Below are 22704 nucleotides of genomic sequence, written 5' to 3'. Positions count from 1 at the left end.
GAAATGATCATATAATCTCTTTAAATCAATTGTCACTTTCTCACCTTCTTGCGCATTAACTTTGTTTTCCTCTTGGCTGACATGAATATTAAGACGATTATACCTAAACAATTCTACTTCTTCTGTTCACCAATACAAGGGAGGTTTTGATCCGGCATGAGTTTTAAAAAATGTACTCCCTCTGTTCCACTGAAGATGACCTCCTTTTCTTTTTGGTTTGTCTCAACTAAGATGATACATTACTAAAAATGAAAACACATTCATCTCTATTTTATTCTTTCTCTCTTATTTTACTCTCTCTACTTAACACACAAAATAAAGTTGTATAAAATCTCGTGCCGTCCAAGGAATTAGTTATCTTTCTTGGGAGGAGGGAGTAGTAAAAAGTTGGTTAAAAAAGTTAGTGAAAGGTGAGTCTTATTTTTATATATTAATTGTATAATGAAATGTTAGTGAGTTAAAGTGGCTAAAATGTAAATAAAAAGTTTATTGATAGACCGATGCAAATGGCTAAATAAGAAGTTTATTGGTAGACAAAGAGAGTAATATTGATTTAACATCATCAAAATATTTCCGCAACCGAATTCTATTATTTGGATGGATTCCATTTTGTTGATAATATGGTCCCCCTCTGAGCAATACCACATGTGTGTATTGAACTAACAGGAATAAAACTATCAGAGTACAGATGAACTTTGTTGTTGGATTGATTTACTTGTATTTTCAATTTTGCTGGAATAATACTATAGTTAGGATTCTTCAAATTAAATAATTAATTATTTTAATCTTAACTTATTTAATGCGTTATGAGTCAAGTACTAAACGGATTCAGTTGATCTGTTGATGTACCAGCTATTATTCTTCCAGATATTTTGTCATTAAATTGGAAAAGTGTATAATTAGATATTCGTACTTAAATAAAACTGAAAACGTCAATGTACATGATGAACCTAATATTTTAGTAGTACTACATATTACTATTAAAATATATGGACCTAATGAAAAACAATAAAGTAATGTAAACTAAATACTTTTATTTCTTATAATTAAATTAATCTCCAAAACCATCAATTCTTAAATGGAGAGATCATGGATCTATCTGGACTGAAGAAAAAACACGGCCCTATTATTGACTAATCTTACAAATCAAACAACATGTAAAATCATGAAAAAATACTCCCCATTTAACCATTATCCTAATGAAATACTTATACTACCATACATTATGTAGAGTCATGGATAAATGTGATATTGTTATTTATAAATAACAATATCACATTTATCCATGATTTCATTATTTTATGTAACTTGATTTGTAGTAATAAATTTGGAGATTTTTGTAAGTTATAATATACACCATCTTAAATGATTCGAACCTCACACCATTAATTAGTGATAAAAATTGAAATCATCTCAAATCGATCTACTCTCAGTTACACTATAGAAAATAACTTAACGTATCAACTAATTCAAATTTTTTTGGCTTAACCAACCATGCTAGAACATCAAAAGCAAATTCATAAAAAATTAAACCGAAAAAAGGAACTGTATCAAGCTATCCATTTCCTTATTAGCCTACATTCATTTCTGAATCACAATTCTTTTTCATAGTTAAATGCATAATAATGACTAATTTATAGTAATTATTAGTTAAGCATAAATGGAAAGCATAATTATTAGTACAATAAATAAAGACAGCACTATCCATCTTATACCATTAATCACAATCATTTTCCGTAGTCAATTAATCGTTCAGCAGAAGATAGAATTGTAACTTATAATATTGCAGTTGTTAAGAAAACAAATACCCCTGCTTTACCATTAGGAATGAAATTCGTGTATGACTTTAATATTATAAATTATCGTTTTCATTAGCATATTTATTCTACAATAAGTATTTTTCTGGACAGAGTAGAACCAGGTATAATCAGATGTTTCTCATCCCACCATCTCTCTATGAACCCTCAACGGCCATCTCTCTTTTTCTCTCTTTCTTCCACAGTCTCACCAGCAAGCGAGCAAGTCATGGAAATGGTGGCCTGTATTAATCCCTAATTAACTCTCTTAATTAAACCTCCCTATTAAATTACTACTACTTCCCTCCATTCCCACTCTCGCTGACCTCACCCCCAATTTCCACGCTTCAATTCACCTTTCAGTTATGCCTGGTTTAGTCTCCGTCAAGACGCCGCCGGACGCACCGCCGCTACGAATCACCGTCCCCGACGAGGCTCCCCACACTCCGATCCGAGCTCAAACCATCAGATCCGAGCCCAAATCCAACTCCCCAGCCACGCGCCGCCCTCCCTCCCCTTCCCCCTCCACCTCACGCGCCAAACCCTCGCTGGATCGGGGCTCCGCCAGGAAGAAATCCCCGCCGGAGAAGAATCTCCTCAATGAATCCTCCCTCGACAACCCGGATCTCGGCCCCTTCCTGCTCAAATTGGCCAGGGACACGATCGCGTCGGGCGAGGGCCCCAGCAAGGCCCTGGACTACGCGCTGCGGGCGTCGAAGAGCTTCGAGAAATGCGCCGTCGACGGCGAGCCGAGCCTGGATTTGGCCATGAGCCTGCACGTGGTGGCGGCGATCTACTGCAGTTTGGGGAAATTCGAGGAGGCGGTGCCGGTGTTGGAGCGGGCAATTAAGGTGCCGGAGGTGGCGAAGGGTGCGGATCACGCGCTGGCGGCGTTTTCAGGGTATATGCAGCTGGGGGATACGCATTCCATGCTCGGACAGCTGGATCGGTCGATTGAGTGCTATAAGGAAGGCCTCAAAATTCAGATGGAGGCCTTGGGTGATAATGATCCCAGAGTTGCAGAGACCTGCAGGTAACTACTTTCTTTTTTCTTTTTCAACTCTTTGAATTTGTTTGGAGCTAACGCTGGGACTGTATTATATTCAAATTTGAGGGGAATAGTTGGTTAGTTATCTGAATTCAGTTATAATAGCTTGTTTTATCGCAAATACAGTATGTCATATGGCTTATTTTGTTCATTCTATGAAGAGGATTCAAGTTTAAACTACATACACGCCTAGACTCACCACCCACACTTTCCTCAGCTCTTTAGATTTCCTCTTACTTAGAGCTCTTTTATTTCCCTGTTCCTTTGAACTGAAATTTGATGGTTGGAGAGAAAATGTAGTGCAACTTGTGAGTGCATTATCTCATCTTCAGCTTTTGGGCCTGGCTGCTCCGTCAAGATGTTGTGGCCTTTAGTCCTTAGTTAATAGTAGTACTGTTTTTTTCGTGGGGTCATCAATAGGCACTTATGCAACATGCCGGATTTCTTTAGTGAACCTATCAGCCCTCCAGGCTAACTCAAAACTGAAGGTTTAGTGTTAGGGGTAAAGATTTCCCATATCAATTTTGTTTGAAAAATTAACTCAACTCGAGTAGCCGGAAAGTCTTATATGGTCTACCCTTAAATTTGATGGGTTTGATCCAAGTTGAAACCTAATTGTTTTGATGCCCTTATATTTACTCACAAATCGTGACTAAAATTGATTAAGTAAGATAATTAAAGGATTGTTGATAAAGTGCAAATTTCTTCATCTATTTCCGTTTTTCTCAATTTTTTGTGTTCCTTGCTTTTTTTCTTAACAACTTTTTCCCCCACCTTCACTTTCCCCTTTTTGCCTTTTTCTCCTCTCTCGTTTCTTCTTCCAACGTCCACCTTCCTAAATCTCCCGGCCTCTTTTTTTTCATGCTTTTTATTGTTCTTCTCCTTTCTTTACAGCTTTATGCTTTCTTTCTCCTTTATCTATTCATTAGGAGTACTACCTTTTTTGCCCTTTTCCCCCTTTTTCCCCCTCTCAATTAATCTTGGTTCAGTGGAGTTCGTCTGGTTCTTTGTTTGATAAACGTCACTCAGTGAGATGGATTCCTATTATCTTATTTTCTCATCAAAGTTTTCATTTTAATGTACAAGACTTGTTCAGCACCTAAGTAACACTTGCAGCCTCAACCAAACCCCTATTTGACTTTATTTTTCATAATTCATGAGTTTATCATGGCCAGCACATTCCTGATTCCTCACTGTCAGGTGACGAGTTTTCCATGCCGGAATAAGTTGTAGATTATCCAAGCAGGGAGGATAATGTAAGAAATAGAAATAAGAGAAATTTCAAGAAGAATAGAAAAAATATGAAAAAATTTATAGAAGAAATTATGAGAAGATTAAAGGATAGGAAGTAAAAGCAAAATAGGGAAAGACCTTAAAAATGGGAGTATTGAAATTATTAGGGAAATCATGAAGTAAATAAATGATACTCCCTTCGTCCCACAAGAATATGCACTCTTTCCTTTTAAATCCATCCCACAAGAATATGCACTTTCCAATTTTAGAAACTCTTTTCTCTCTAATGAGGTGGGACCCATTCCCCACTAACAATACTTTAATTACTTTTTCTCTCTACCTCTCTCTTACTTTACCAATTTTGTATTAAGACTCGTACTGAACCTAAAGTGCATATTCTTTGGGGACGGAGGGAGTATACAGTAAATGCATAAATTATACTCCCTCCGTCCCAAGATAAGTGACCACAAATTTTTCGGCACGGGATTTAAGGAAATGGGGTTTTGTTAGTAAAGTGGAAAGTGAATAAAGTAGAGAGAAAAAGTAAGAGAGAGAGTACCAAAAAAGGAAATGAGTCACTTATCTTGGGACGTCTCAAAAAGGAATATGAGTCACTTATCTTGGGACGGAGGGAGTACTATTTCACTGCCAAATTTTGATTGTTTCTGTTACCAATTGTGATTACTGAATCTTGCAGATACTTGGCGGAGGCCCATGTTCAAGCCATGCAATTTGATGAAGCTGATAATTTATGCAAAAAAACTCTTGAAATTCATAGAGTGCACAGCGCACCAGCATCTCTAGAGGAAGCAGCGGACCGCCGATTGATGGCTCTCATATGCGAGGCTAAAGGAGACTATGAAGCAGCCTTGGAACACCTTGTACTTGCCAGCATGGCTATGATAGCCAATGGACAAGAAAATGAAGTTGCTGCTATCGATGTTAGCATTGGCAATATCTATTCATCTCTTTCCCGCTTTGATGAGGCAGTTTTCTCCTACCAGAAGGCACTCACTGTCTTCAAATCTTCAAAAGGTGATAACCACCCTTCGGTGGCCTCGGTCTTTGCCCGGCTTGCTGACCTGTACTACAAGACAGGAAAATTAAGAGAGTCGCGATCATATTGTGAAAATGCTCTAAGGATATATGCAAAACCTGTTCCCGGAACAACTTCAGAAGAGATTGCTAGTGGGATGACAGAAATTTCAGCTATTTATGAGTTGTTCAATGAACCTGAGGAAGCTTTGAAACTCCTACAGAAGGCCATGAAACTATTGGAGGATAAACCAGGACAACATAGTACAGTAGCTGGGATTGAAGCACGAATGGGGGTTATGTATTACATGGTTGGAAGGTATGAGGTATCGCGCAGCTCCTTTGAAAGTGCTGTAGCAAAACTTAGAGCCAGTGGTGAGAGGAAATCAGCTTTCTTTGGTGTTGTGCTAAACCAAATGGGTTTGGCTTGCGTTCAGTTGTTTAAGATCGATGAGGCTGCAGAATTATTTGAGGAAGCTAGAGAAATACTGGAACAGGAGTGTGGCCCATGTCATCAGGATACTCTCGGTGTATATAGCAATCTCGCAGCAACTTATGATGCTATGGGAAGGTAACATAATCTCATTGACTATCCTCTTTATTCTTCTTGAACTTCAGTGTTTTTTTCATTTCTGCTGTGGATTAAATAAGCTTACTGATCAACTGTGAGCTGCCTGGATTTAGATCTCCACTTAATGTATATTTTTTGAGAAAGAATGTCCACTTGAAGATATAATACATAAGAGGTCCAAATTATCTGTCGTTGTTATCAAATAGCTCATCAAAGATAATTTAACAGCATAAAATGTGCAGGCATTCACTTCAATTTTCCCAATTATAAAGCCATTGATTTTCATAGTTCTAAACAAGTTGTTCCAGTTTTCTTATGCTGTGGTATGGCCAAATTTGATATCTGCATTCCGAGTCATTGATTGTATAGCAAAATTGAATTTGCTAATGTTGGTATCGAGAGACGCTTTTATGCAGTTATATTAGTTGTTTCAAAATGATGGTATGCCTAGTTACACTTTTGAAGACTGCCGCTTCTTTAACAAATCTTGGTTTACATGTACAGAATTGAAGATGCGATAGAGATTCTGGAGTATGTTCTTAAACTGCGAGAAGAGAAACTTGGAACAGCCAATCCAGATTTTGACGATGAAAAGAAAAGATTAGCAGAGCTGTTGAAAGAAGCCGGGAGGTCTAGAAACAAGAAGGCGAAATCCCTTGAAAACCTTATTGATCCTAATTCCAAAAGGACTAAGAAGGAGACATCCAAGAAATGGTCTGCATTCGGGTTTAGAAGTTGAGTGTGGATTTTATTTTCTCACAGGTTATAATAATTTCTTATTGTTTTATAAGGTAGAAGATTGTGAATGGTGTTAAGTTGTAATTTGGTGAGGCTCCTTTGTTTTCCATGGCTTTTGATTTGCCATTGTGTTTATTTCTTTTTTCTTCTTTTTTCTCTATTGTTTTATTGTTGTCCATTTGTTAAGTTGGAATTGTGGGAAAGAAATGTCAGTTGTTATCTTGAAGATGTTCAGGCAACCTGGATTTTTGTCCTCTTTAGATCCAAAATATCACTTAGTAATGTAGCTGTTCTTTTTGTCTAGCTACTTTGTATGTTTATTATATTGTAAAATATGAAACCATATTAATAAGAAGAGAAATAAGAAAGTAATGTAGCTGTTCTTTTTATCCATCTACTTAGTATGTTTATTGTCTTGTAAAATATGAAACTATATTAATAAGAAGAGAAATAAGAAAATAAAGAAATATGAAAGAAAAATACTCTCTCCGTCATACAACATGAGTAACATTTGGTGTGAGCATGCGTTTTAAGAAATGTAGAGTGCAGAACAACATTTTATTGGAGTGGTTTTACTTGATTAATGCAGAATATATTATGTAATATACTATCTAGAATAGAATGATTGGTGATTGATTTCCTCTTGTAATTAGTGATCCTCCTCTCCTATATAAGAGGGAGGAATTGTACACATTACAACACACCAAAAATAATAGAACAAAGTATATTTCTCTATGCACATTCTCTACAATGTCTAGCAACCAATCTTGCCCTACCTCTCTCGATTACCATCGTTAAGATGGTATTAGAGCGATTTCGTAGAAGGAGAATACTTTTATGACTAATCTAGTGGTCAGAGGGAGAACCAACTAGAGATTAATCCAACTAGTGAGCCACTAGATTGGTTACTACCCAGATCCATCATACCGAGCACCGAGAAAAATCCAGTGGCTCACTAGTTGGAGTATTCTCTGGTTGGTTATCCCTCTGACCACTAGATTGGTCATAAAAGTATTCCCCTTCTACGAAATCGCAGTTCATTGTGGTATATAGTGTTCGTGTTTTTGGGTTATAGCACCTATACCCCTTTTGAGTTTAACCATATCCAAGAAAAACACATTTAATTGCACAAGGTGAGAATTTTGATCGTTCGATTTTGGGTATATGAACAAATACGGTGCATCCAAAAACTTTGGGTTCCAGGCTGAGGGGTGAAGGAATAGGGAGTTGTTGGGAAAAAATATCCAAGGGTGTCTTGAAGTTTAGGATATGTGTGGGGAGACGATTGATGAGGTAAACTGCAGTAGCAATTGCTTCAGACCAAAAAGATTTGGGGAGTTTTGATTCAATGAGGAAGACTCTAGTTATCTCTTGGATATATCTATTTTTCCTTTCTGCAACACCATTTTGTTCTGGAGTGTGTGAGCATGTTGTTTGTTGTACTAAACCCCTTTTGACACAAAAATCCTGCATTTTGGAGTTAACAAATTCCCCCCGTTGTCGGACCTAAGGATTTGGATGGACTGTTTGTATTGAGTTTGCACAAGAGTATAAAATTGAGTAAATTTTTAAAAAACTTCAGATTTTGTCTTTAAAAAATAAACACAAGTCATGCGCGAATAATCACCCACAAACAGTAAGAAATAACGAAACCCTTGGCCCCCATTAACCGGTGCAGGACCCCAAACATCAGAATGAATCAAAGCAAAAGGAGTTTTCATACGAGTATTGGTTAACTTAAATGAATGTTTGTGGCTTTTGGCCAAAAAACATGTCTCACAATTTAAGGAAAAAGATGAATCAATGAACTTAGGGAAAAGTAAATGAAGATATCCTATGGAAGGATGCCCTAACCGGCGGTACCAAAGCCAAGTGTAGATATATGCTCAAATAGCTCAAACACTTAGCAATATGTGGCTTGTGTTTAAATGAGTGTTTAAATCTTAGCCATTGATTTGTTTAGATAAGATAGATGCTTTTATAGTCATTGGATCAACTCTTAAGTTGATGAGTTGTCTTTCCCTATATAGCCGAGAAATTAGGGATTTCAAATTGTAATTCCCCCAAATTGTTTTCAACTGGAAGAAATAAAAGCTCTCTCTCGATTTCTCCCAAACCTCATATGTTCCTTCAATCTTGTTCTTGATAATCAATCCTAACAAATTGGCGCCGTCTGTGGGAAGTGAAGCAGGCGAATTGTGATTTGATCGGAAGCGAATTCACGAGACAAGATGGCTTCAAGGTTCGAAGCGGAAAAGTTTACCGGAAAAAATGACTTCGGTCTGTGGCGAATGAAGATGCGCGCGATGCTCATTCAACAAGAGCTTTCGGTGGCGCTTGAAGCAGATAAGGAGAAGGAGAAAGATAAGGCACCGATTGATCCTGATGAGAAGGCCATCGCTAAACGAGCTGAAATCATGGCGAAGGCTCATAGTATCGTGGTTCTGTGTCTCGGCGATAAAGTGCTAAGGGAGGTCACCAAAGAAACGACCGCGGCTGGGATTCTTGCGAAGCTGGAGACTCTGTATATGACGAAGTCACTCGCCAACCGGCTGCTGAAGCAACGGCTCTATTCGTACAGGTTCATGGAGGATAGAGGGGTGATGGAGCAATTGGAGGACTTTGACAAAGCCATCGATGTGACGATTGCAGATGAAGATAAGGCCATACTCCTCCTGAATGTTGTGCCAAAGGCGTATGACCAACTCCGCGACGCAATTATGTACGGGAGGGAAGGTACTATTACTCTCCTGGAGGTTCAAACGGCTCTAAGGGCGAATGAATTGCAATCAGCAGGTACCAAGAATGTTGATCCCTCTTCTGAAAGTTTGAATATTAAAGAATTCAAGGGAAAGAAAGGATTTAAGAAGAAGTATGATAATCCTAAGCCCTCTGGGAGTGATCAGAAGGAAACTAGGGTGTGCTTCTGGTGCAAGAAACCCGGTCATTTGAAGAAGGATTGTTTCGGGTGGAAAAAGAAACAAGCAACATCTGGTAATCAAGGTGCAGGTTCCTCTGATTGTGTGGAGCTTATACAAGAAGCTGAAGCATTAAATGTTATGGAACAATAGATGGGGCTTCTTGGATAATGGATAGTGGATGTTGCTTCCATATCTGCCCGAATTTGAGTTGGTTTGAGCGGATTGATGAGGCCTCTGGCACTGTAACCTTGGGGAACAATCAAATATGCAGTGTGAAAGGAATAGGATCCATCAGATTAAAAATGCAAGATCAGACTCTAAAGTTGCTGACAGATGTTAGATATATTCCAGAAGTGAAAAGAAATTTGGTATCTCTAGGATCACTAGAGGTGAAAGGGTATTCCTTCTTATCTTCTGGTGGAAAGATGTTGGTGAAGAGAGGGAATGATGTGGTCATGACAGCAGAGAGAAGAGGCAGTTTGTATTACCATTATGCTTCAGTGGTTAAGGTTCAGAAAGATGAAGTGAATTTGGTGAAGCACACAAGCCTAAAATTGTGGCATGAAAGGCTGGGCCATCCAGCCATGGGAAGCATCAAGGAGCTGATAAAGAAGCAAGTTATCTCTGCTGATGACACACAAGAACCAGATCCATGTCAAGATTGCATCAGAGGCAAGGCCAAAGAAGCAGCCACATCCCACTGTTAAACACATCTCCACTTCTCCTTTAGATTACATACATAGTGACTTATGGGGGCCAGCGACTGTTAATACTATTGGTGGAGGTAGATATTATATGTCACTGATTGATGATTATTCTAAGAAGATATGGATTTATATTCTTAAGGAGAAGTCAGAGGCTTTCAACACTTTTAAGAATTGGTGTACTAAAGTGGAGTTAGAAAAGGGTTGTAAGTTGAAGTGCCTCAGTACAGACAATGGGCTTGAGTATGTGTCTAAAGAGTTTGATAATTTTTGTAAAGAAAGGGGGATTAAGAGGCACAAGACTGTCCCCAAGAATCCTCAACAGAATGGTGTGGCTGAGAGAGCCAACAAGACCATTGTTGAGAGAGTTAAATGTATGTTGTTCTCCTCAGGGATGGGCAAAAAATTCTGGGGAGAGGCTGCTTCAACAGCTGTGTATCTGTTGAACAAGTGTCCTTCATCAAGTATAGATGAAGACACTCCAGACTTCAGATGGTATGGTAAACATTCAAGCTATGCTGATCTGAAACCATTTGGTTGTAAGGTGTTTGCCCATATGAAGCAAGGGAAATTAGACCCCAGAGCATTGATGTGTGTGATGTTGGGATACCAGAAAGGGGTGAAGGGGTACAGGTTGTGGTGTATAGAACCTGGGCAACAAAATGTTCTGATCAGCAGGGATGTAATCTTTCTTGAAAATGATATGCCTTATTTGAATAAGGTGGCTGGTTCTGATGGGGTCAGAGTTATTTCTGATAGTGATAATGACTTTGAGGTGGAGCCAGATGAGGAAAGAGATCAGGGCCGAGCTCAACACACACATGAGGCAACTGATGATGTTAATGAACCAGTACATGAAAGCTCCAGCAGCTCTGTTGATGGGATTAATCAGCCACACACTGAGGTAGAAGACCTGCAAAATTACAAGATGGCCAGAGATAGAGTCAGAAGAGTGCCTAAACCTTCCTCCAAGTTTTCTGATTATGAGATGGTTTTCTATGCACTAATGGCAGCAGAAGAGGTGGAGCTAGATGAGCCATTGACTTATACAAAAGCTATGCAGAGTAAAGAGAAGAATAAGTGGGTGTAAGCTATGAATGAGGAGATGGAGTCCTTGATGAAGAATAAAACATGGGCTTTGGTGGATAAGGTGGAGGGCAGGAAGCTAGTCACTTGTAAATGGATCTTCAAGAAGAAATTGGAGGCTGATGATTCAATCAGATATAAGGCTAGACTTGTTGCAAGAGTCTTTAGCCAAGAATATGGGATAGATTATAATGAGGTTTTTTCCCCTGTGATGAAGCACAACTCTATAAGGATGTTGATGTCTATAGTAACAAGAAAGAATTGGGAGCTAGAGCAGCTAGATGTGAAGACTGCCTACTTAATTGGTGATCTAGAAGAAACTATATATATGGTGCAGCCTGAGGGATTTGTTAGCCCAGGGCAAGAGTTGAAGGTCTGCAAACTCAACAAAAGTCTTTATGGCCTCAAGCAAGCTAGCAGGCAGTGGCATAAGAAGTTCAACAGCCACATGGTGAGTTGTGGTTTCATCAGATCTAAGTATGACTCTTGTGTGTATCTTAAGAAGAAAGGTGGAGAGGCTGTAGCATATTTGTTGTTGTATGTAGATGATATGTTAATTGTTGGTTCTAGTTTGAAGGAGGTTCAGCAAGTAAAGGAGGACCTCAGATCAAGATTTGATATGAAGGATCTTGGGCCGACAAAGAAAATACTTGGGATGAGCATAGTCAGAGACAGGAAAAATGGAAGCATATGGCTTGGGCAGACTGATTATGTTCAGAAATTTCTAAAGAAATTCAGGATTGACATCTTGAAAGAAGTTAGCACACCAATTGCTCAACATTTCAAGTTGTCAGTGGAGCAGAGGCCAAAAACTGAGAAGGAGAGGCAGGAGATGAAGCTCATTCCATATGCGAATATCATAGGAAGTGTGATGTATGCCATGATATGCACTAGGCCGGATATTGCTCAAGCTGTTAGCCTAACAAGCAGGTTTATGTCTGAACATGGAAAGGAGCATTGGTCAGCATTAAAGTGGTTGCTAAGATACTTAAAAGGGGCATCAAAGTTGGGCATCTGGTATGGAGGAGCAAGTTCCTGGTCTGGTGATCCGATTGTTGGATTTTGTGACTCTGATTTTGCTGGTAATGAGGATAACAGAAGGTCTCAATCCGGCTATGTATTCACCATGTTTGGCTCTGCAGTTAGCTGGAAATCAAGTCTCCAGCATGTTGTAGCCTTGTCAACCACAGAGGCTGAGTATCTTGCACTAACAGAAGCATTCAAGGAAAGCTTTTGGCTCAAAGGTTTGGCTGCAGAGTTTGGGCTTGGACAGAAGTCTGTTTCGATTGGTTGTGACAGTAGCAGTGCGTCGTCTCTTGCTACGCACCAAGTATTTCATGAGCGAAGCAAACACATTGATGTGCGACTACACTTTATCAGAGAGAAGATAGAAGAGGGTGAAGTGGAAGTGTTTAAAGTGGCTACTGCAGTCAATCCGGCAGACATGTTAACAAAGGCGTTGCCAAGGGAGAAGCTTGAGTTGTGTAGGAAGCTGATCCTGCTGCAACACATTGATGGAGCTACTTGAGCAAGGTGGAGATTTGTAGATATATGCTCAAATAGCTCAAACACTTAGTAATATGTGGCTTGTGTTTAAATGAGTGTTTAAATCTTAGCCATTGATTTGTTTAGATAAGATAGATGCTTTTATAGCCATTGGATCAATTCTTAAGTTGATGAGTTGTCTTTCCCTATATAGCCGAGAAATTAGGGATTTCAAATTGTAATTACCCCAAATTGTTTTCAGCTGGAAGAAATAAAAGCTCTCTCTCGATTTCTCCCAAACCTCATCTGTTCCTTCAATCTTGTTCTTGATAATCAATCCTAACACCAAGCTTGTTTTTCAGTTAGTCCGTGAGATAGCAACGCAGTACTCTGTTAGGCCACCTCATCCACATAGTACAGTCCGTGTCGTTCAGTTCCACACCCAACTATCGCCCCCGTCTGGGTATCCAGTAATAGACAGAAATCAGGTTGCATTAGTAACTTGCAGTTAAGTTCCTTGGTTGCGTGACTCACAGATAATAATTTGTGGGATAGGGAAGGAACGAAAAGGCAATTTGAGAGTTTCAAGGTCCGAGATATATTAATGGTGCCCGCCCCATGAACTGTTGCTAAATCCCCACTAGATGTTTGGACAAAAGTTTTACTAGAGTTTGAAATTTGTAGAAAATCGTATGCATCGTAGGACATCGTATAAGTTGCCCCACAGTAAAAAATCCAATGACTACTTTTTTTCACCTAATTCTGTTGTAGATGAATTTGCTAAGGTATGGAATGAATTATAACAAGTCACATTGGGGTGTATTTGAAAGTTTCCACATTTTGGGGGCTTATTAGTGAAATCATCATCAGTTTTGGGGTCAAAAAGTAATTTCTCAAAACTTTTGGGGTGCAAGTAGTAATATTAGTGGAAAGGGGTAAATAGAGTGATTTAGGGAAAATTGAGGGGTTCAAATTCAAGAACCCCCCTTTACCTTCACACCAAACCCTCGTCGTCGTGACTGTGACGACCGCCTTCTCTTAATCCTTACTTCTTTCAGCGCCATGGTTTCCGGCAACTGGAGCACCGAAGTTACCCGCCGAATTTTCGGTATAGGCAGCTCGGTGTCCGACCGCCACTACTGCTGATGCCGAAGCCCTTCCTCCTCCGTGATTTTCTCTAGCTCAACGCGCTTTCTTCATCTCCTCCCACCATTCTGGGTATCCATGGATATGGAAGCATGTTTCTCGGGTATGCTTCTTTCCGCCACAGAGATACATGAGAGCTTGCTCTTGTCTTCCTCTATCCTTCGGTTGGTCGGAAAGCGGGGCGGTGGATTGGTTGTTGAACGCCCTCAATCGAATGCTCCAAGACCGATTCCCACTCCAGAATCCTTGGAGCCATTGGTCGTCTTCATGACCTTTGAGTTGGCTGACTCTTGTCTCACAATTCCATACGCTTCCCTCACGGTGAGTAACGGATCTTTGTTCAGTAATTCTCTCTTGATTGTATCGTATTTTTCATCTAATGCCCACAAAAATTAATACAACCTATGTCTTTGTGTGTTTTGTTGTATTTCTCTATTGTTCTAGGGGTGTCCATGGGATTCGGATCCCTTGCATCAATTGAGATCCAGAGGTCCTGGAATTTTATCCAGAGCGCCTCCAGTGTCAGATTCTCTTGCTTCATACCATACGCCTGTCTGTGTAAGTCACCGACTTGGAATGGATCGACACCACTTCCGCATGTAATCGCTAGCCCCTCCCATAGATCTCGGGTTGTTGCATATTGAGAAACCTCGTTCACCAAGTTGATTTCAATATTGTTTATGATCCAATTGAAGCAGCAGTGGTCCACTGCTTCCATTTCTGGTAATCTGGGCTGTTGGTTGAAGGAGGGCCGGGAACTCTATCGATGTGAGATGCTAAGTCCTTTCCTCCGATAGCCCGCTCCATCAGATTCGACCAGAAGAAGTAATTATCACCATTTAGCTTGGTTTGAAGGTGAACTTCCTCAAACGATTCTGGTTTGGGAGAGATTTGGCTTGGTTGTTGGTTTGTTGGCTTCGACTGTTAGCTGCTTTGCCATTTCAGAAACTCTGCAAACTGTGCAGCGAGTTCTGTAGAGGAATTCATTTTGGTTAGTTGGGATTTTTCTTCGTCAGATTCTGACATTTTTGGTGGTTTTGCAGGTATTTTTAGAAAAGGTCGAGAAAGGTATGCCCGGGACGGTGATGAATTTGTTCTGAGTACCAAACCTGCTCTGATACCATGATAGAAATTCATGGGTTCCATCCTAAAACCAATTGGTGATAGGAGGAGGGGCCTATGAGACTTATATAGTGGATTAAGCTCTTTGTGTACACCGATGTGGGATATTGTTACATTCATTTTATATTTCAATTGCCAACACAAGATATATTAGAATTAGATTTTTATCTTATTTTATTTAATTGTTTTTCTTAATTTTTGGAACAATTGCCTAGTTTAGTTTATTAAATCTTTTAGGGTTTTCTGCTTGATTCTTTTCCGAATCGTAAGTCGAATCAAGGAGGGTCTGAACTCTATGTATAAGAGTTCATTAGAGAGTCTATGAAGAAATAAGAAATACTCCATCCGTCCCTGAAAATTTGTCACTTATTTCCTTTTTCGCCTGTCCCTAAAAATTTGTCACATTTCACTTTCACCATTTTTGGTAGTGGTCCCTACATTCCACTAACTCTTTTACACTCACATTTTATTTTAAAACTAATATATAAAAGTAGGACCTACATGCCACTAACTTTTCCAACTCACTTTCTATTACATTTCTTAAAACTCGTGTCGAGTCAAATGGTGCCAAATTTTAAGAGACGGGGGGATTAAAATTCTTTTCCTCAAAACCCTAATCTCTGAAAACCCTAGCTTCATGTTTTTGCTTTCTTTCGTCCAACATTAACGTGCAAACAGGTGCCGAGATTCATTCGATAGACCCCGAGGCCTATCGGTATTAGATTTAATTTAAAAAGATATCACATTACAGACAACAAAATAACATTATAGTACCAAATTAAATATTTTAATTGTTGTGCACTCTTCCTTCTCATATTTTATTCATTCCATTTCCTCTTTCCTAGTACGAATCATAATTCAACAAGCCCCCTTCTTTTTTAGATAAGGATTTAAACTACTAGTAACTACCAAAATATTTTTAAAATCATTGGGTAAACGGATAGGTGTATAGTAAGGCAACAGAAAATGCATGCCACCTTCACATTTTCACGTTGTTACCATGAGAAACCTTCCACTAAACACGATTTTCTCCCTACCCTTCTTTAACTTACTATTACATACATGTCACATTGAATAATATCCACAATATTCAAAATCATTCCCTTAATTTACTAAATACCATTAGTTACCAACCGGTACTTCCCAATCCACATAATTAATGATGTACAACCTCCTCAAATTCAATACACTAGTCTTAAACTCTTAGGAACCAATAGTTAATTAACTACCTATTTTTTATTAGTGTCCATTTTAAATCAAGCCATAATACAATTCATATAAATACAGACATAGTATTCTCAGCAAAAATTTAATTCTTCCAATTTGATAAAGAGACGGCAAGAATTTTATCAACTATCTAACATAGATTGTTGAAAAGAGAAAACGGAACACTTGTTTATGAAGAACATACAAGAGAAGCATCCCATTGCGCCTCTCATGTACACACCGACCTCTATTTGTCCTAGACCTCGACAAACTTTCTCGTTTCTATTTCGATTTAGGAAAATAATTTCGTCGTTGTCCGCCAAGAAAAGCTAACAAATAAGGAACCGGAGGTACGTCTCATTCAAGGCCGAAGATTCGGCCGCATTTTGCTCATTATGCTTACGCATTAAGCTTTACAGCATCGATCGTTATCCTGCATTGCATATATATCGTGACAGATATATAGAAAAACGCGATACCTGATGCGAAACTTGTCGTTCTCGTGTTAGTTTACGTATAATATGGTAACATCAAAGAAAGTTTGTTATGCATGCTAGCCAATGTATTTAGCTAACCGGTTAAATTAATTTGATTTTTCCTAGGGTTATACTATATCTTTTAACAAATTGAAAGGATTATGTATTTGTATGTTCATTTTCATATTTGTTCTTGTAAGGATACTCCAAAATTTTCAATTAAGTGCAACAGAAATCTACATGCATTTATTATCAAAAACATATTGGCAGACATATATCCAATTTACATTTATTATCCTAAATTGTGAAAAAAGGTCAACCTGCATTTTACTCATTGCCAACTCAGCAACCTTAATGGATAAGGATAAAGTTTAGCTCGAACTCAGTGTATGTAATAAACTTTTATTTTTATTTATGTAAAAAGCCGCTAAAAATTGAAATCTCAGTCCAGAATTTAGTAACAATGCATTTTCCAGAAAATAATTAATATTATGGCACTGGTCTGAGAGCTTAGAATATTGTGCCACATTAATTCTGTTTTTTATTTTCATATTTATTTTTCAAGAAAACGAAAATTCCATGTTTTATTCCAAGTGCCGCAGCCAATACATGTCATGCAGGTGACAGAACAAAATTTGGTTGTGTAATAATACTCAAACAAACACCAAACTCAACCTCTTCATCTTTTCCTATCTATATATACACAATCCCTATCTCTAATTCAACATGCATTTATCTCCCTCTCCCTTCCATCCCCAAACTTCATCATCTCCTCTCAATCAAATTTTAGGGTTTTTTCTTCATTAATTTCTTTCTTCTTGTTTCAGCCATGATTTCTAAAGACGATGCTCGTACTATCGTTGGCATTCTAGGTAAGATGGTGACAATTCTCTACCAATAAAAGATAAATTAATTAGAAGTTTCAAATGTTAGCTCATTTACTGATATCTATTTGCTTATTTTCAGGGAATATCATAGCTGGCTCACTATTTCTCTCCCCTTTGTAAGTTTTGAACATTTTCCCATTTTTAATATTCAATCCGTCAATTTTTTACCGGCTCAGATTTTAAGAAATTGTTTAACTTACGGTGGATCCTAATAGTAGTATATATATATATATATATATTAATTTTATAATAAAATGTGACTGAATTAAGTGTGTAGAATGTGGGATACATTTGTTAAAATTGGTAAAAGTGAAATGGAATATTTACTAACAGACGGACTAAAAATGAAAAATGAAACATTTAATGACCGACGGATTATTTTGACGTGAATAGGCCAACATTTTACGCAATATGGAAGAAAAAGGCGGTGGAGCAATACTCAGCATTACCATACCTAGCGACCTTCTTTAACTGCGGGCTTTGGGTACTATACGGGCTGCCTATGGTCAAACCCAACAGCACGCTGGTTCTGACCATTAACGGCGCCGGTTTTGCAATCGAGATCGTCTACTTGTCTCTCTTCCTAATCTACTCCGTCCCCATGAAGCGTCTTCGCTTGGTGGCGGTGGTGGTGGCGGAGTGCTTCTTCTTGGCAGCGCTCGCCCTCTGCGCCCTCCTTCTCCTTAAAAAACCGAAGACCCGCTCTGACATCATCGGCAGCATCTGCATGGCCGGCAACATCATGATGTATGCCGCCCCTTTATCCGTAATGGTAAATGACTTTTACCGCAACAGACTGTTATACTGATGGAGTATGGGTTTCACTTATATATATTAACAGTAATTTTCTTCTTTTTTTTTGGCAGAAACTTGTGATCGCGACTAAGAGCGTGGAGTTCATGCCTTTCTTCATCTCGTTCTTCTCCTTCATCAACGGCTTGTGCTGGACGACTTACGCGCTTTTGAAATTCGATGCTTTCATTCTTGTATGTATACTATTTCTCTACATTCAAAATGTTAATTTTGTGTTTTGTTCTTTCTAACAATGGAATTGGAATTGGAATTGGAATTGAAGGTGCCGAATTCGATAGGATCGGCGCTGGGGTTTGTGCAGCTGGTGTTATACGCGAGCTTCTACAAATCGACGCAGAGGATTTTGGCGCAGAGAAAAGCGCAGGGAGGGGATGTGAACTTGGCAAAAATTGATGCTGAGCGGAACCCCAACGGCGACGTTTTGAATGGAGTTTGATTTTATTTGATTATCCATTTTCTATTTATATTTCTTTCATTTCTGTTTTTGCTCAATGTCGCGGTTGCTAAGCAATCGTGATCTGCTATTGTATCGATTTCCAAGTTGTGTGCTCATTTTGCGTAAATAAAATGTATATATATATGGTGGTATTACAGTGTCTTTTTTTGTCTAAATTACAAAATTTTCTCATTACACTTTTAATAGGAAAATATTACAAAAATTAAAATGTTGCGCAATTATACATTTTACTCAAATATTTACATTTCAATACATATTACTCATATGCATCTAATTTGTAGAATTCTTTCATTTTTAAAAAAAATTGTTTGAGGACAAAATGCTACTTATAAGCAAATCTATGGCTATTAGATTCCAATTCATGAAATACTAGTTATAATCATCACAGGTTTACTTAGAGGTTGAAAAGATTTGTAAAAAATCAATCTTCTACCTATGATATTTGGGCTTGCGAAATGGTCTTCTGAGGATGTGGATCGTATGAGTGATGATGGAATTGGACTCGGTTTGCCTGATGTGATAAACAATTAAAGAGTGATCCTTATACCGGATTTGTTATTAGTATTGATTGTTAAATAAGCTTAGTATATTAATTATTCACTAATATTTGAATGGTATAGGAAATTATCGGTGCATTTTATTCTTCAATGTCAAGAGAGACCGATTACTATGACATTCAAGTCCGTTCGAATTATGTAACTAATTTTGACCGGCCATTGGCACCGAAGAAAATAAGAAAATGACTACTCTGAGGAATTTCGAGTAAGTATTACTTACATAAAAGTTTATTTTGATAAAGCTAGTATTCCAAATTTTCATTTCTTCTACATAATCAATGTTCTAGCATGTCGAGTGTGAGAAGATGTGCGAACCCTTTAGATGAGTGAGTCTGCAAATAGATTCTATTGCTTCATTACCGACTTAAAGAAGAGGAAAGGAAAAAAAAAAAAGGGGGATCGGGATACATTTCGAGCTAGATGTACCCGACGCAAATACAGATTAGCAAGCATTCGAGGAGCATAATGCCTACCCCAGTTATATCTATGGATAAGGTAAGTGTTTTACGTATTATTACTCCCTCCGTCTAGGCCTGGCAATTTGACACGACACGAACCAACACGAAATTAATGGGTTTGGGTCCGACCTTATTGGGTTCGTGTCCTTACATAATGTCTCACTATCTACTAACAATATTTTAACTACCCTTCTCCTCATCTTTCTTACTTTACCAATCATGCATTAATTTACGTGCCGGCCCAAATGTCCTTTTTTTTTACGAAGGACTATATTTTCATTTCAAATTTACTCGCCACGAAAAATATCACAATTCTAAAACAATTTTTCTCACCAAGCTTACTATGCAAAAAAAAAAAGTTGGGACTCGTTCAAGATTCTACTCCCTCCGTCCGTGAATAGGTGTCCCGTTTTTCCATTTTAGTCCGTCCGCGAATAGGAGTCCTGGTTTACTTTTATCATAAATAGTAATAGGGTCTCATATTCCACTTACTCATTTCACTCACATTTCATTTAAAACTAATATATATAAGTGAGATTCATATTCCACTAACTTTTTTCCACTCACTTTTCTTAACAATTCTTAAAACTCGTGCCGCCAAGAAATAGGACTCTTAATGATGGACAGAGAGAGTAACAATTTACATACTATAAGAGCATCCACAATGGCTCCCGATCATCCGGACATCTCGGGAGATCGTCCTCATCCAACGATCGTCCGCCCATTGCAGGCGGACGGACGATTGTCCGGACGAGTGGGCCGACCGAACTTTCGGGACACGGATGAGGACGAGCAACGTGTTTTCTATTTTTTTTTTATTTTTCAATCTATAAATATACCTCATTCTCACACATTTCGCACACAACATCTCTCAAATATCTCTCACTCACTCACTCTTCCAAAGTGTTTCCCGTTGAGGATCCAAATCGGGCTATGGAACGCATAATATTTGCTTTAGGGGACCAGATTCTCGCAGGTATTCGTGTAATACAAAAGCAAGATTAGGCCGAATAGCAAGTCTCGAGGCCCATCTGCCACCGGACATCCATCCGCCGAGAGCATGACCTAGCTCATCAACGTCTGTTCGAAGACTACTTCACTGATGAACCACGGTGGGGACCGACGGTTTTTCGCCGACGGTTTATGATGCGACGAGAACTGTTTCTCCGTATTGTTCAGACGATGAAGGCGCACGATGAGTACTTCCAGTAGCGGCAAGATACGGCCATAGAATCGGTCTATCCCCGCTTACAAAGTGCATGGATGCGCTTCGTCAGTTGGCCTACGACACTACGACGGACATGTTCAACGAGTATCTTCACGTCGGGGATACAACTGGGCAGGAGTGTCTAGCAAAATTTTGTGAGGGCGTGGTTGACGCCTTCAGCGCCACATATTTGTGCAAGCCGAATGGCGCTGATTGATAGTTCCTGATGCAGATGCACGAGAGGGTCCACAGATTTTGCATGTTTTTAAGACCTAGATTTGGTACGTTTTAAATGTTAATCATGCAAATTATGTTCTTTAATTGCATATGTTATACATTTGGTATTTTTGACGTGTTTGTTGATAAATGATTGAAAAAGATAGAAAAAGTTGCAAAAAGGTCAAGGTACAACCGCCTTAGTTCAAGCCGATTTTCCCAGAATTGTTGAAGTCCAATCGGTGATTATTTCATAAGTACTATTCTCTTCGTCTTCGAAGGAGCTTCGTATGGATACCTTGCACGTCTCAATCGGAGTTCTGTGGAGAAAGTTATGACCATTCTACGAATATTGCACAGTGCAGTCTAAGCTGACAGAAATTTAGGCGGAAATCCATGGAAGAAAATAAATTGTTGCCCAAATCTCTCTCATTTCTTGTAGAGCACGAAAATTATCAAAAATGAACTTTTTTTTCAACCTATAAATACCTCTTAACCTAATTTATAAATCTTCATCTCAGAGTCTCCAATCCTTCTCCCCATCTACACATTCTTCCAATCCATCTTCCACAAATAACTTAAGATTGAAGATTCAATCTTGGATTTTATCAATTTCTTTCATGTCTCGTACTTTTATTGTTTTTACTGCTTGCCTATGAGTGGTTAAACACCATTTGTAGTTTTTTTGATGATGTCTATTATGAACATGTTTTGATTTGTTGAATTGAACTTTTTCCTAGCTCTTGAGATTGTGTTGCTTGTTCTTGTGCTTTTATTGTTATTTTGTCTGACCAACTTTAGAACTATGCCCGTCTAACTAGATTAATTGAGAGATAGCTAGTTTTACATGGTAAAGGATCGAATATAACAAATAGGTTTATCTGTACTCGATAGAGGGGACTTGAGTCTTCAGAACTTAAGAAGTTAGAATCTAATCTATTGGAATGAGACTTTGATAGTTAGAGTCTAATCTACTAGATAGGTGCACTCGAGAGATGGCTTATTCTAGAATCGCGATTTTCCTAATAATACTAGAGACACATAAAGATAAAGGTTTTGTATCCTAAAATTCTACATTCATTCGCCTGTTTTGTTTATACTTTCTTTTATTTGTTTATATTTATGTCTAGTTTATAAAACCAAAACCAAAAATACTCTGTATATGACGCTTCCAGATGCAATCTTATTTTCTATGTTCGATATCTCAATAAGCTATATTAGATCTATCGTATAAACTTGCAAGTATTTTTAGTGCTAATAAATAGTGCAACGGTATTTCCAAAATGATAAACAATCAGTCGAAACTTAGTACTTGATAAACAAACAGTCGAAACTTAGTACTCCACTAGAATCAATTCATAATTCAACAACCACTCCAACTAACTAGAATCAATTCATAATTCAACAACCACTCCAACTAACTACGTATCTCCTTGCTAAATAAATACGTCTAATAAAACGACAGTTTAATACTCCCTCCGTCTCATTAAATATGCAATATTTGGAAATTAACACAAGTTTTTATGTAATGTTGTTTTGTGA

The 22704-nt window shown here is 38.3% G+C and overlaps 2 protein-coding genes across 3 annotated transcripts; both read left to right on the top strand.

The window, feature by feature from the left end:
- Positions 1-1916: 1916 nt before the first annotated feature.
- Positions 1917-6660, top strand: LOC125221993 (protein KINESIN LIGHT CHAIN-RELATED 1-like). Its single transcript, XM_048124363.1, has 3 exons — positions 1917-2829; positions 4775-5683; positions 6188-6660. Exons 1-3 carry the CDS (start codon positions 2162-2164, stop codon positions 6420-6422), a joined length of 1812 nt encoding a protein of 603 aa, XP_047980320.1. The 5' UTR covers positions 1917-2161; the 3' UTR covers positions 6423-6660.
- A 9588-nt stretch (positions 6661-16248) lies between these two features.
- LOC125223855 (bidirectional sugar transporter SWEET4-like) lies at positions 16249-18855 on the top strand. Of its 2 annotated transcripts, XM_048127158.1 has the most exons (6): positions 16249-16441; positions 17395-17439; positions 17534-17570; positions 17848-18226; positions 18321-18440; positions 18530-18855. In XM_048127158.1, exons 2-6 carry the CDS (start codon positions 17397-17399, stop codon positions 18701-18703), a joined length of 753 nt encoding a protein of 250 aa, XP_047983115.1. In that variant the 5' UTR covers positions 16249-16441; positions 17395-17396; the 3' UTR covers positions 18704-18855. The 2 variants fall into 2 exon arrangements, with proteins under 2 accessions (XP_047983115.1, XP_047983114.1); XM_048127157.1 differs by lacking the exon at positions 16249-16441 and having other exon boundaries at positions 17285-17439.
- The last annotated feature ends 3849 nt before the right edge of the window (positions 18856-22704 follow it).

This window comes from Salvia hispanica, chromosome 4 (genome assembly GCF_023119035.1).
Source record: "Salvia hispanica cultivar TCC Black 2014 chromosome 4, UniMelb_Shisp_WGS_1.0, whole genome shotgun sequence".
NCBI lineage: Eukaryota > Viridiplantae > Streptophyta > Magnoliopsida > Lamiales > Lamiaceae > Salvia > Salvia hispanica.
The sequence above is the reverse complement of the archived record's forward strand: the minus strand, read 5'-3'. Positions and strand labels throughout refer to the sequence as shown.